The following is a 15,616-nucleotide window of genomic DNA, read 5'->3' as shown; positions in this document are numbered from 1 at the left end:
TAGTCACTAAAATCTCCTGAATTCCCTATTGGATATAATTCTTTACCCAAAGAGTGGGCAGAATGTGGAACAAAAACAGAAAATGCTGGAAAAACTCAGCAGGTCTAGCAGCACCTGTGGAGAGAGAAACAGAATTAATGTTTCGAGTCCGTATGACCCTTCTTCAGAGCTCTGGTTTCTCTTTCGTATGTAGGTGTTCTCTAATGTACTACTTGTCTCCTGACTTCACATGCTCTGATCTTTGTCGTTAGTTTACCATGTGGTGCAATATATTGCATCTCAATATATTGCATCTACTACATTATCTTTGTCTGCCTTTGCTGTTGCGTTAAGGAGTTCAGTAAGGTTGGCCAGGTGTAATCTTCTGTTAGAAATTTGTGCGGACAATTATATTTTCAGTTTCTAAATGCTTTCTATTACATATTCGGGTAAGAATTCCCATTATCCTTCTTAGCATTGCTCATTTACCTCATTGCTATTTGTGAAACCTTTGTAAATACCCTACATAACAGTGACCACAAATCAGAATAATTCATTGACTATCAAGTGCTTTGGAACAACCCAAGGCTGTGAAAGGTTTGTTCCCTTTTGTGATGAACTTTGTAGGTGGAGGGAGTTTAGGAAGGAAATGATGATTAACTGAATTCCAGCATGGTCTAAACTCCAGGTTTACTCAAGTATTGTAGAATAGCTGTGTGTGGTTTTTGACATGAAGGACTATTAAGGTGGCATTAAATCTTAAAAAATGAGTTTGTGATATAGTCATGTTTGTAGTTCAAGTGACACAGCTGAATGTGGGAACATTATCAGCCTTTTTTCAAAACTACTGAACAGCTGAGAAAAGGTAAGGATATTAATTGTGGGAACAATGTTGTTTGTCAGCTCGAGCAACAACAAAGGAAACATCTTTACAGCAGACATCCTCTTGCCAAGTTCCACATGTGCCTTCTGCCAGCTTTTAATTGTTCATACTTGCTTGTGCAACCATTCACAAGGGAATCTGGATCAGATTTTACCATTGCTTATCAACACAGTGGCACGGCACATTGCTTCCGTTTTATCACCATAACACCCTCCCTTAGATTAGTGACCTGTAGATGTACTGCATATTGTTTCTTGAGAATGTGTTCAGCAGAGCACAAAGAATTTGGTCAAAAACTAATGTCCGTTAAAACCCAAGCTAATAAAAATGAAGGCCTGAGAGTTCAGAGTTTAATTAGTTTAAGTTGGTAGGGAGTTTCAATGAGACAATAGGAGCATAAGTTACTTAAAAAATAAAGTTAAATATTTGTAAAGCTGTATAACCCCCAATAAATTCTGCTGTAAATTTTCATTTGGCTAGTTTGAATAACAAGGGAGATGGTATTCTCTTTCTAAACAAACTTTGCTTAAAAGCTGACATTTTGAAGTATAAGGAACTGCAGGTAGCTTTTATATTTAAAAAGTAATGTTGCTCCATGCAGTGACAGTCCTACAATAGTGCAAATATTTTCCTGAAGTTGTTATTTAGAATTTGTTGGCTTCACCATTTTTCCAATGTTATTCCTGAAATTGGTTTAAAAAGGAAACTAAAGTTTTACTAGAAGTGGTATCCTGCTCCTAATTAGTTTTTGATATGTATCTATTCATTTTCTATTTACTGAGGCAGTTTGATTTGGTTTTAATAATTTACTGACTTCAACATGAAGGATAGCCACTTGGCTAGATATGGGAGAACACTGGTATTTGTGGAACTGAAATTAGCAATCATCTTCAGAAGCAATAAGGAGGAAGAAAGGAGGAAGATTGGTCGGTGGCATGGGGTAATTTAAAAATAGAACAATAAAATGCACATTCACTCATCTTGCATTTTTTCCTGAAATTGATTTGAGCTTTTGTATTGGCTTCCAACTGCATCTAATTTAGAATAAGTGGGTTAGGCTGTCAATATGTTGATAGAGCTTGTATTTGAAAAAAAAATGCTAGGTGAATGACCTACTGAAGTCATCCAAGATCATAACTTTCTAGCAAAGTTGTCTTATTTTGGCTAAGATCACAATAAACAGCCAATTATCAAGCACTATAAAGAAATCTAGTATTGGAATCCATTTTGTTACATATTATTAGCCTGCTTCATAATTAGTGTATTTTAACTTATCCTACATTTGAAAGGTTAACTCTGAGTGATGAATGACAGGATTTTATCGCTGTTTCTAAATTGGCTTTTCTTAAGCACAGTCATTCTGAGAAGTCTTAAATTGTTGAACACTATTATATTTCAGAATTAATGTTGCTTATATTGTGAAACTATGAAGTGATAAAAGATGTTACAGATGGCTATGAGGGTGCTTTTCTCCCCCGGAATGACAATAGCATTGTCGTAAAATAATTCAGTTTTAAGTCCTTTTAACTTCTGCCATTCATTTTATAATGGACAGTTATAATTTTGGTAAACTCTTAAGCATGTATTTCTCAATTTTTATTTTCATTTTTTTTTGTATGTTCTTGCATCCTGACTGCATGATGTCTGCAGGATAAAATATATAGTCCACCTCTTGAATGAGGTTGCAAATTCCATTTTCTGAAGTTTTTTAAGAAGGAATTTCCCCTCAACTTAGTCAAGAGTGAGTACGAGGCCAGTTGTACTGATGATGTTGCAGTGATGCATCCTATTGAACAGGCACCTAATGTTCTCCCTTTAGACATGGACTCTAACACCTGTTTGATCAGTGAGGATTTTTTTTTTATTCGTTCATAGGATGTGGGTGTTACTGGCATCCCTAATTGCCCTTGTTTAGAGTGCATTTGAGAGTCAACCACTGTTGACTCTCAAATCTGGAGTCACATGTAGACCGGGTAAGGACAGCATTTCCTTCCCTAAAGGACATCAATGAGCCATATCGGTTTTTACGATAATTGGTAATGGATTCATGGTCATCATCAGACTTTTAATTCCAGATTTTTATTGAATTCAAATTCCACCATCTGCTGTGGTGGGATTCAAACCCAGGTCTCCAGAGCGTTACCCTGGATCTCTGGGTTACCAGTCCAGTAACAATCCACTATGCCACCACCTCCCCCTACCGGGATGACTGAATTTAGTCTGGAAGATAGGATCTTGGCCCGTGTTTTCATCATAATTTAGCAATTTCGGGAACTGACATTCACTGGGTGGGGTTCTTGCCTCTCTGCTGTATTAACGTTAATTGTGCTGGACTCGGATGTCTGGGAAGATAGTTTTGTCTCAAGTGCAGAATAAGAGTTTCAATGGGAAAGGCTGTAGGGCCTTAGAGAACCACCATCTGGGCTTTCCTCTGTTGGAGGACCTTTATAACCAATTGTAGTGCACTGAGAATGAACAATTGAATGTGGAGGCCTTCCACTGGTGGGTATAATGTAATTCTCCACCCACAATCAACGTGCCTTCCATAAGTGTCCTCATTCAGGGCACGCTTACTGATTCTCTTGCTTTCTGATAGAATGGAGTAGTGGTCCTCTCCAGGAAGGGCTTTTTCTGAAGAAATTATGAAGATTTTGTTGATTAGCATGGTCACCACCATGCTTGATCAAAACGGAGGCAACTGCTGTTTGTTCCACCGCCTCTGTTGAAAGCTTGCGTTCTTGAGCTAACAGCATCACCTTCCCTTTTATAGAGAGAGTATTTTTTTAAAGAAAATTGCAGTTTCACTCTTCTGTCTGTTTTGCTGCTTGCCATCTCAGTTGTTTTTCTCCGTTTCATTTTAGATTTCTTTTGTAATTTATTCCCCCTTTGTTTCTGCCATCGACTCCTGTCTCCAAGATAACAATTCCTGGTCTGAGTTGGGTTTCACTTTTTGAAAGATTGCAGCTGGAATCGGGATCCCAACCACTTATTTTTTAAAAAACCCATTTTTTGAAAAAAACATACCGGAGAAAAATCATCCTGGAATTCCACTGCAGCCACTGCAGGACATAAGATGACGGAGTTTGTAACAACAGGTTGGAATTATTGAAGGCTGGACAGATCAATTTCAGTGTTATTTTAAAGGAAATAATTACAAAGTATTCTCTATAACTAGTTAAGGAAGCTGTTTGTTTGCTGACATTGTTTGGATAGTGGTATATTCCTCAGTTTTTTTTAAAATAAGATTTGAGATCTGCTCCTAAGTTGTAGGCATATGGGTGGTGATGTCACTGAAGAAATTTGTATTTATTTTAAGGGAACCTGTATCATTTTGCTTGGCAGATTGCATGTAGACTGTATATCATCTGTATCTGTCTGTTGACATTTTAATGTAGTCTCAGACCTTTTTTGGTAACTTTTGGATAATTTTCTGCAGCTCAGAACTATGGGATCTACAACATCATAATGTGAAGTAACTTAGGAAAGAACCCAAACTTGGGGAAAACTTTTCATAAATCTTTTTTTAAATCAATGGAACTTTAAGAAATATTTTTGAAAGAAAACCAAGCTAGCATCAGATTAGTTATCACAGAAAAATAGTTACTGGAGTAACTTAAATGAAGGCCTTGCATCCATAGTTCTAGAATATTAAAACATACATAAAAACTCTAACTAGGAATTTTATACCATTGCATTAGCTCAATTGATTGGTCAGTGTGTTCAAGTAGACATCTTGCACCATACATCAATGAAACTTAAGTCCTTTGATTTTGAGTTTTTGGTGGTCAATTTTCAAGGTCCAATTTCCACCCTGATTTTTCTGCTGTTTTGTTTGCCTCTTAAAAACAGAACATGAAATTCCCCTGCAAAATTCCAGGTTTTAGTTCTGCAAATAAAAACAAACATAAGCATTGGATAAATTTGTGTTCATTTTCTTCTTTTGATCTGCCAAACAATGTATTATAGCTGACTAAATTTAGGCAAAAACCCAGACTTGCAAGACAGTCTTCACTTTGAACATGAGGTAATCAAAACTCAAGTGGATGGCTTTCCATGTAGCCGTCTGCTTCTCTGAAGTCTTATTTTGGGAAGTGTTGTGGAATTCTATAATATCTGGCTGCTTGCAGGTGGTTGCTGAAAGTATTGCTTAGTATCTGTAAAGTGCATTTGATCTTTGTTTATTTTTTCAGACGTAACATTTTTTTTTTGCCAATTGACATTCTTACAGATGGACTTTTTATTTACAGGTGCCGTAGTCTGAGGAAGCAAACTGGAGGCCAAGACTGGGGATGTCGTGATTTTAATTTGTAACCTGGTAGAAGGAATATTGTGAAGGCTCAAAAAAGAATACTTGCTCATGCAACTTCATAGGTTTGAGGTGTCCTTTTGCTAAAGCAGAAGAGGTCATCTTTTGAATCAGTTCGTTGCTGCTTGCAGCTGCTGACCTTGCTTTGGAAACAAACTCCTGCATGCTTGTGTTTGTGCCATTAATTTTTTCAGAATGACGATGGCAAGCTTGTTCTCATTTACCAGCCCAGCTGTAAAACGCCTGTTGGGCTGGAAGCAAGGGGATGAGGAAGAGAAATGGGCAGAGAAAGCAGTTGATGCTTTAGTAAAAAAGTTGAAGAAGAAAAAGGGGGCCATGGAGGATTTGGAAAAGGCATTGAGCAGCCCAGGTCAGCCCAGCAGATGTGTTACCATCCCACGATCTTTAGATGGGCGGCTTCAGGTATCGCATAGGAAAGGCCTGCCCCATGTTATTTACTGCCGTGTGTGGCGCTGGCCTGATCTTCAAAGTCATCATGAGCTGAAGCCATTAGACATATGCGAATTTCCATTTGGATCGAAACAGAAGGAAGTTTGCATCAATCCTTATCATTATAAGCGAGTGGAAAGTCCCGGTATGTATTTTAAAATATACCACAATTTCTGATACATTTTGGTTATTTAAGGTTGAATTTGTAGTAGTGTTGGACTGGAAGTAAAATAACAATGCTGTTAATTTGCGGTGGAGTGAGATGGTCTCGATGGTTGTTTTAGGACTGTATATTTTGATCTGGTATATTTTTTAAAAATGCAATGTCCAGTGTTAATGGTGCTTGTTTGATTAAAAAATAGGTCTTGTTCCCTCCCATTTTGTTTATCCAGTGTGTTCATACAACACATTGAGTAGACATTTTAAAATTATAGAAATTTTGTGAATAAGTACCAAGTATGATTCACATGGAAAGATCCTTGGAATAGTAAGCAGATGCTTTTGAGTGTTGGGATTTATTTCTGTATAGATATTCAATTTTCCATATTACTGCATTATTTCTAAAATTGATTTGCATATTCAAGCGTACGTTTTCCTTTGTGCGTACATCACACATGCACTTAGTAAGTGCAGAATACATTTGCCATTACGCACTAATAATTGCAAGATTAATCCAGTTCAGTATACATGAATATTATTTGACATTTTGCAAATAAATGATGCTTGGAGCTCCAGTAGGAAAATGCGTAATACGATGTGGTTTCATACAAATCAGTATGGTCTTGTGTTTGATGCTGGTCTTTGCAAAATTAGCTAATTTCAGCTCGGGTGCTGTTGCTGTTTTTGGGGAATGTCAGTCTTGGGCCGCAGAGTATTGACCATGGTTCTTGCTTTGAGCATTATCTAGTGATATCTGCAGGAATGTGCATGTTTCTGAACATCATTCTTCACCCATGAGTAAAAACTGGTTGATTCCTCTGGTCTGCAGCTTTGGGAAGCATCGCAGCCAAGCCCAATTGAAGGGACATTATCTTTTCATTTGTCTTGTTGGATGATCTTTACCTTATCTGCTAAGCAACCACCAACTAACCTGCCAAAAATGAAGATCTAAAGTGAAACATAATTAGACTGATGCTGGATGGAGGTTCATTCATGTGATTAGACTTTAAGGAATTGTCAGAAAATGGTTTTCTCCATTGGAGCAATTAAAATCATAATCATGACGACACAGAAAATCAATAAATAGAATTAATAAAGGCAAATTACCACTTCTGAGAGTTAAGTGGTTTGGATAACTGGGAAAAAGATTGTACTCTCATTTGTCGCTCTTCATTCTTCTATTAGATAAATAATCTTTACCTAATACCTTAAGATGGTGATTTTTGAGCACAATTTAACCTTGAAATTGCTGTCTTATCCCCTGACACCAGTTACCATGATTTTCCTTGCACCTCTTGTGAACCCAACTATTACCTGTCTTGCTATGTAGTTTGACATCACTATGGGTGCTCTTGGCAAGGACATGGTCTTAACTCATGAATGGCTCAGCTACCAAGAAATTACCGGGGTCACCTTTGATTAACACTGCTACCCAGAGATGCACCTATTGATAGCCTTCTAAAACTTAAGGTTCTGTGTTGGTAGTCATAATTGGCTGCAACCATGATACCTTGTTTCCTAGGCTTGGATTTTTCTGTCCTTCCTCTTTTCTCTTCAACCCCGCCAGGCATGCGTGTACACATGCTCGCGTGGGAGCCCCCACCCTGCCCCGGTTCATGCGCCCTACTTCCCCTGTGCCCCCAGCTCTCATTCACGTGTCGCCCGCCCCTGGCGCACGCCTGCCCGAGCTCTCGCTCTGTGTTATTTGAAAAGAGGCATTATTACTGAGTAAACATTTGTATTGTTATTTAGATGGTGCAGTTTCTTCAAAATCAGTTCATTGCCTGCACAGACTTGTACAAATTCCCACTGTTGGTCTGCTCTGAATAGACAACAAGCCACTCCTGAAACTTGAGGTCTATTTTTTAAAACAGATTTTAAAGTTGCTGTTTCTCTTCATCATAAGTTAGAATAAGGCATTTTATCTGACTATATAACGATTCCCAATAATAGAATCAACAAGATTTTCTGTCACAAGCTGTTAGTTGCATTTTTTTTTCTGATTGTGATCGAGTAAGTTCTAAATAGGAGTTTCATTATACTTTGTCAATCCTGTAGCAGTAGAACATCCTTTGGTTAAGCATAGATTCCAGTGCCTCAAAATACCATATTTCTTGAAACAATCTGATCTCTATTTTCTTAGCAAAGATTAAAATTTTTATCATTTTCAATTCTTGCAAGGACCTATTTTAAATTCTCATTCACATTGAGTCACATTCCCCTTGGAAGGAAGTGACACATACTGTCTGTATTGATACTGCTTTTTGGGAAGTTTTTAAGGGTGAAGAGGAGAGCTAGTATTCCTATACCTTGGTACAATTGAAGGTAATTAAACTGGTGCAGTGTTGGCACCCTTTAAATGTGACCTCCTTAAGATTAAAGATTATCCATATTTTGCTAAATAAAGTTTTGTCAAAGCAAATGCCTGGAAATACGGGAATCACTACGATCAGGATTATGCATGATGTACAAAATTGGACTAGAGATGGTGCTGAAGGAGAAAGGCAGCAAGGAGACTGCAGAAAGGAAGAAATAAAAGTAGTGAGCAGATGTTTGTGCTGACCTGCACAATGAATCTGCATCTGAGGCATAAATGGGAGTCCAATGTACTTTCCACCATGTTATTTTGACTGACGTGCTCACTAATTTGTCATGTTTCAACATGTAGATTATACAAAGAACCAAATGTCTCAAGTAGTTTGCATTTATGCATATGTTAATATCTTTTCATTTAAGTCAACTAAATGATCAGATGTGCATGTTTCTGGACTGTGGTAAAAATATAATCAACACAAGTAATATGTCTACCTTTTTTTTGTAGTTCTGCCTCCAGTTTTGGTTCCAAGACACAGTGAATTTAACCCACAGCACAGCCTTCTAGTCCAGTTCAGGAATTTGAGTCATAATGAACCCCATATGCCACACAATGCCACGTTTCCAGATTCTTTCCAACAGCCAAATAGCAATCCATTTCCTATTTCACCAAATAGCCCATATCCTCCATCGCCTGCCAGCAGCACCTACCCCAGCTCTCCAGCCAGTTCTGGACCAAGCAGTCCTTTCCAGCTGCCAGGTAAGGACCAAATTAATTTCTTTTTTAGAAATGCTAGATCCAGACAGAAGTCATATAAAGTTGCTAGAAAAAGTAGCAAGCCTGAGGATTGGGAGCAGTTTAGAATTCAGCAAAGGAGGACCAAGAGATTGATTAAGAGGGTAAAAATAGAGTATCAGCAAAGCGTACTGTAAAAACTTCTATAAGTATGTGAAAAGAAAAGGATTAATGAAGACAAATGTAGATCCCCCTACAGTCCGAAATGAGAGAATTTATAATAGAGAACAAAGAAATGGCAGAGCAATTAAACAGCTACGTTAGTTCTGCTGTCTTCATGGAGGAAGACACAAATAACTTACCAGAAATGCTGGGGAACCAAGGGTCTAGTGAGAAGGAGGAATTGAAGGAAATTAGTATTACTTAAGAAAAAAAGTGCTGGAGAAATTAATGGGACTGAAAGCCGATTAACTCTCCAGGACCTGATAATCTACATCCCAAGGCTCTAAAGGAGGTGGCCATAGAAATAGTGGATGCGTTGGTTGTCATTTTCCAAAATTCTGTAGATTTTGGAACAGTTTCGGCAGATTGGAGGGTGGCAAATGTAACCCCACTATTTAAAAAGGGAGGGAGAAAGCAAGGAATCTCAGACTGGTTAGCCTAACATCAGCTGTCGGGAAGTGAGTCTACTATATAGGATGTAATAACAGGACCCTTCGAAAATGTCAAGGAATTAGACAATGTCAACATAGATTTATGAAAGGGAAATCATGTTTGACAAACCTACTGGAGTCTTTTTGAGGAAGTAACTAGCAGAATAGATGAAGAACCAGTGGATGTGGTGTATTTGGAGTTTCAGAAAATTTTTGATAGTCATAAGTCATAAAGATATAAGAGGTTAGCATGTAAAATTAAAGCATGTGGGATTGGGGGTAATATATTGGCATGGGTTGAGAATTGGTTAGCAGACAGGAAGCAGAGTAGGAATAAATGGGCCTTTTTCAGAGTGTCATGTGGTAACTGGTGGGATACTGCAGGGATTAGTGCTTGGGCCCCAGCTATTCACAATATATATCAATGATTTGAATGAGGGAACCAAATGTAATATTTCCAAGTTTGCTGATGACATGAAACTTGGTGGGAATGTGAGCAGTGAGGAGGATGTTAAGAGGCTTCAAGACGATTTAGACGGGTTGAGTGAGTCAGCAAATACATGGTAGAAGCAGTATAATGTGGATAAGTGTGAAGTTATCCACTTTGGTAGGAAAAACAGAATGGCAGAGCATTATTTAAATGGTGATAGATTGGAAAATGTTGATGTACAAAGGGACCTGGGTGTCCTTGTACACCAAGCATGCAGGTGCAGCAAGCAGTTAAGAAGGCAAATGGTATGTTGGCCTTCATTGCGTGAGGTCTTGAGTACAGGAGCAAAGATATCCTACTGCATATGCACAGAGCCTTGTTGAGACCACACCTGGAATATTGTGTGCAGTTTTGGTCTCTTTACCTAAGAAAGGATATACTTGCCATAGAGGGAGTGCAGTGAAGGTTCATCAGACTGATTCCTGGGATGGCAGGATTGTCGTATGAGAAGAGATTGGGGCGACTAGGCCTATATTCACTGGAGTTTAGAAGAATGAGAGGGGACCTCATTGAAACTTATAAAATTCTGACAGGGCTGGACAGATTGGATGCAGGGATGATGTTTCCTCTGGCTAGTGGGAGGTTCTAGAACAAAGGGCCACAGCCTCAGGATACAGGGTAGGCCATTTAGGACTGAGATGAGGAGAAACTTCTTCACTCAGAGGGTGCTGAACCTGTGGAATTCTCTACCACAGAGGGCTGTGGAGGCCAAGTCACTGAATATATCTAAGAAGGAAATAGATTTTTGGAGTCTAAAGGTGACAAGGGGTATGGGGAGAGAGCGGGACTATGACTTTAAGGTAGAGGATCAGCCATGATCATATTGAATAGCGGAGCAGATGCAAAGGGCTAAATGATCTACTCCTATTTTCTATGTTTTTATTGTGGAAATGCTTATTTCATTATGAAGCATTATTTGTTTCTTCATAGTAAAGCTTATTTTGAAGCATACTGATTCTGCAATAAAATTTAAGTCACATGATAATATCAGAAGAAGTGTGCCAGGAATAATAGGTGAGAGTGATAGGTACTATCCCCGAACAATAGTTTGCATCAGTTTATTTTAAAATTGTGGGTTAAATTTGAATTTTAAGCAATTTCAAGGAAGCTCTTTTCATAAATGGAACTGTGATTAGGATTTTCATTGAGTTTCAAATGCTTGTGTTGAAGTTCGAAACTATTTTGAGGAAATCCTGTCATTCTTTGTTCAGTGTGCTCCTGACACCATTGGAATTAATAGCTTTGGTTCTAGGGAAAATGTATTTTTACATCTCTTGAAGTAATATGGGACCTTTCTCTGTGTTAAAGATGCTTTACAAGTGCAAGTTTTAGCATGCATATAATTTGATATAATGTCTGAAATGAGCTGTGGTGAATGCTGCTGCCAACTTCTGTAAAGCCCCAGTATCTCTGCAACAGCATTAATTTACTTTCTCTCAGCTAAAAGATTGTGTTCTGCATTCCCAACAGCATGTTTTTCAGTGTTGAATCAAATCATCCCTTTAACTTCAATTTTACCACAGTTTGCAAGTTATCTTAGTTGACTCCTTAGTTTTCACGGCCTGTGTGTTTAATTAGATTTTTTGTTAGCACACTTCTTGTTCTTTTCTCTTTCAAGTTTCCATGCTGGAGCTTGAAACATCAGTGTTATTTTTTACTAGAGACTTGTTTTTTTAAGTAAAAGCTAATTGCTATCTTTCTTGTGGCACTGTATTTAAAAAGAAGTGCTGTAAAGCTGGTTTTGTAAGCTCAGCAGCAGCCAGTGAATATTTGATGACTTTCATAACATGTTGTATTAAATGCTGGAGAGGCTTAGGGAGATTGGAAGTTGAGCCACTCTACAGATTGCCCAGCTTTTGACTTGCGCTAGAAACCATGATGTTTGTTGGTGTGAGTTTCTATTCGATAGTAGATGTTGATGGTGCGAACTGGAGGATGGTAATGTCTTTGAATGTTCGGTAGATGGTAAAGCTTTCTCTTGCTGGAAGCCATCATTGCCTGACAATGCATGTCAGCCTAAGCCTGGATGTTGTCCAGGTCTCGTGCAAATGGAGATGGAACTGCTTTTTCTAGGGTATTATGAATTGAACTGAATATTTATCAACCATCAACAACCAGCCCTGTTTGGGTTTTTGATCGTGGAAAGGCCATTTGACGAAACAGCTGAACAGTTAGGCCAAGAATGCTGCCCTAAGGAACCTCTGCAATGAACTCCTGAGGCTGAGATTGCAAGCCAATCACAACTATCTTCCTTTGTGCCAGGTATAACTCCAACCACAGCAAAGTTTTCCTCTGATATCCATAGTCACTATACTTACTAAGGTTCCTTGGTGCCCTGCCATCAAATGCTGCCTTGATGTTGAGGGCAATAACTCTTACCTCACCTCTGGAATTCTTTGTCTTTGTTTGGACTAATTATTGATAAGTGCCTTTGATAGCACAGTGGACATCTTCCATCACTTGGCTGATGATTAAGAGTAGGCTGATAGGATGGTAATTGGTCAAGTTGAACTTGTCCTTTGTTTGTGGAAAAGACGTATCTGGGTAATTTTTCACAGAATTGATTGCATGCCTGTGCCTTAGCTGTACAAGAACAGCTTAACTAGAAGCAATCTTCCAACTGAAATCTATTGCTTCTTGGTGGCATATTGAATGAATCAAATTGGCTCAACAACTTGTAATGATGAGGACCTCAGGAGACGGCCGGAAATAATCATCCACTGAGCTCTTCTGGCTGAATATTTTTATTCTTCAGCCTCATTTGTTTTGTGCTCAATTGATACTTTTATGTGCATTTTCAATCACACATCTTCCAGAACCAATTAAACCAGGCTTGAGGAGTTCTCAACATCGACTCTGGCCCCCATGAAGTCTCCCATAGCATCAGGTCAAACATGGGCAAGGAAACCTCCTGCTAATTACCACCCCCACCCCTCAGCTGATGAATCAGTGCTCCTCCATGTTGAACACCACTTGGAGGAATTATTGAGGGTGGCAAGGTCACAGATTGTACTCTGGGTGGGGGACTTCAATGTCCACCACCAAGACTGGCTCGGTAGCACCACGACTGACCGAGCTGGCATAGTCCTAAAGGACATAGCTGCTAGACAGGGTCTACGGCAGGTGGTGAGGGAACCAACGAGAGGGAAAAACGTATTTGATCTCAACTCTCACCAACCTGCCTGCCACAGATGCATCTGTCCATGATAGCATCGGTAGCAGTGACCACTGCACAGTCCTTGTGGAGATGAAGTCCCATCTTTACCCTCCATTGTGTTGTGTGACACTACTATCATGCTAAATGGGATAGATTTCGAACAGATATAGCAACTCAAGACTGGGCATCCATGAGATGCTGTGGGTCATCAGCAGCAGCAGAATTGTACTTGATCATAATCTGTAACTTCATGGCCCAGCATATCCACCACTCTACCATTATCATCAAGCCAGGGGATCAACCCTGGTTCAATGAAAAGTGCAGGTGGGCATACCAGGAGCAGCATCAGGCATACCTAAAAATCAGGTGTCAACCTGGTGAAGCTACAACACAGGACTACTTGAATGCCAAACAGTGTACACAGCAAGTGATAGACAGAGCTAAGCGATTTCGCAACCAGATCTAAGCTCTGAAGTCATGCCACATCCAGCTGTGAAAGGTAGTGGACAATTAAAACAACTCACTGGAGAAGGAGGCTCCTCAAATATCCCATCCTCAATGATGGGGGAGTCCAGCATAACAGTGCAAAAGATAAGGCTGAAGCATTTGCATCAATCTTCAGCCAGCAGTGCTGAGTGGATGGTCCGTCTCTGCCTCCTCTGGAGGTCTCCAGCCTCATGGGTGCCAGTCTTCAGTCAATTAGATCCATTCCATGTGATATTGAGAAACGGCTGAAGGCACTGGATGCTGCAAAGGCTATGGGCCCTGACAACATTCCAGCAATAGTACTGAAGACTTGTGCTCTAGAAGTTGGCACGTCCCTAGCAAAGTTCTTCCACTACAGCTGCAACACTGGCATCTACCCGGCTATGTGGAGAATTGCCCGCAACACTGGCATCTATCTGGCTATGTTGAAAATTGCCCAGGTATGTCCTATACGCACAAAGTAGGGCCAATCCAATCCGGCTGATTACCGCCCCATCAGTCTACTCTCGGTCATCAGTAAAGTGATGGGAGGGGTCATCAGCAGCGCTATCAGCAGCACTTACTTAGCAATAGACCGCTCACTGATATTCGGTTTGCGTTCCACCAGGGTCACTCAGCTTCTGACCTCATTCAGGCTTGGTTCAAACGTGGACAAAAGAGCTGAACTCTGGAGGTGAGGTGAGAGTGACTGCCTTTGACGTCAAGGCAGCATTTGACTGATTGTGGCATCAAGGGGCCCTAGCGAAACTGGAGGCAATGGAAATCCGGGGGGAAAACTCTCTGCTGGTTGGAATCATACCTAGCACAAAGGAAGATGTTTGTGGATGTTGGAGGCCAATTATCTCATTTCCAGGACATTACCACAGGAGTTCCTCAAGGTAGTGTCCTAGGCCCAACCGTCTTCAGCCATTGAGCAGAAACTGAACTGGACTAGCCATATAAATACTGTGGCTAGGAGAGCAGGTCAGAGCCTAGGAATCCTGCGATGAGTAACTCATCACGCTGACTCCCCAAAGCCTGCCCACCATCTATAAGGCGCAAGGCAGGAGTGTGATGGAATACTTTCCACTTGCTTGGGTGGGTGCAGCTCCAACAACAGTTAAGAAACTTGACACCATTCAGGACAAAGCAGCCTGCTTGATTGGCACCCCATCCACAAACATTCACTCCCTCCACCACTGACACACAGCAGCAGTAGTGTGTACCATCTACAAGATGCACTGCAGAAAATCACCAAGACTGCTTAGGCAGCACCTTCCAAGCCCATGACTGCAGCCATCTCGAAGGACTAGGGCAGCAGATAGATGAGAACACCACCACCTGGAAGTTCCCCTCCAAGCCACTCACCATCCTGACTTGGAAATATAACACTGTTTCTTCACTGCTGGGCCCAATTGATGGAACTCCGTCCCTAACAGCATTGTGGGTGTATCTACACCATACGAGCTGCAGCAGTTGAAGAAGGCAGCTCACCACCACCTTCTCGAGGGCATTTAGGGAGGGATAATAAATGTTGGCCTAGCCAGCAACGCCCACACCCCGTAAATGAATTAAAAAAAGGAAACAAAATAGAATTGCTGAACTCAATGTTGAGTCCTGAAGGCTGTTAATACTTAATCAAAAGATGAGATGGTGTTCTGCAAGTTTACGTTGAGTTTCACAGGAACAGTATGCCAAGGACAAAAATGTCAGTGAGAGTAAGGTTGAGAATTAAAATGGCAGGCCACCTGAAGCTCGGGGTCATGCTTGTGGATTGAATGGAGGTCTGTGTTTGTCCTCCCCCAATGTAGAGAACACCACGTTGTCAGTCACAAATACAGTAGACTAGATTGAAAGAAGTACACGTAAATCGCTGATTCACCTGGAAGGATTGTTTGAGACCTTGGGTGATGAGGAGAGAGGAGGTTAAAGGGCAGGTGTTACATTTCCTGCGTTTGCATGGAAAGATGCCGTGGGAAGCGGGGGGATTATTGGGGGTGACTAAGGAGTGAGCTAGGGTGACCT

General features: G+C 40.3%; 1 protein-coding gene across 1 annotated transcript in view; it reads left to right on the top strand.

Moving 5' to 3' along the window:
• Positions 1–15,616, top strand: part of smad5 (SMAD family member 5) — a 62,481-nt gene that overhangs the window by 24,703 nt on the left and 22,162 nt on the right. The window contains exons 2-3 of the mRNA XM_078550893.1: positions 5,110–5,763; positions 8,599–8,850. Of these exons, the coding sequence (XP_078407019.1) occupies positions 5,364–5,763; positions 8,599–8,850 (652 nt within the window). The 5' untranslated portion in view covers positions 5,110–5,363. The remainder of the gene's footprint in view (positions 1–5,109; positions 5,764–8,598; positions 8,851–15,616) is intronic.

The sequence above is a fragment of the Cetorhinus maximus genome, chromosome 10 (assembly GCF_964194155.1).
Source record: "Cetorhinus maximus chromosome 10, sCetMax3.hap1.1, whole genome shotgun sequence".
NCBI classification, from domain to species: Eukaryota; Metazoa; Chordata; class Chondrichthyes; order Lamniformes; family Cetorhinidae; genus Cetorhinus; species Cetorhinus maximus.
Note: the sequence above shows the minus strand (reverse complement) of the source record. Positions and strands in the feature narration are given on the sequence as shown.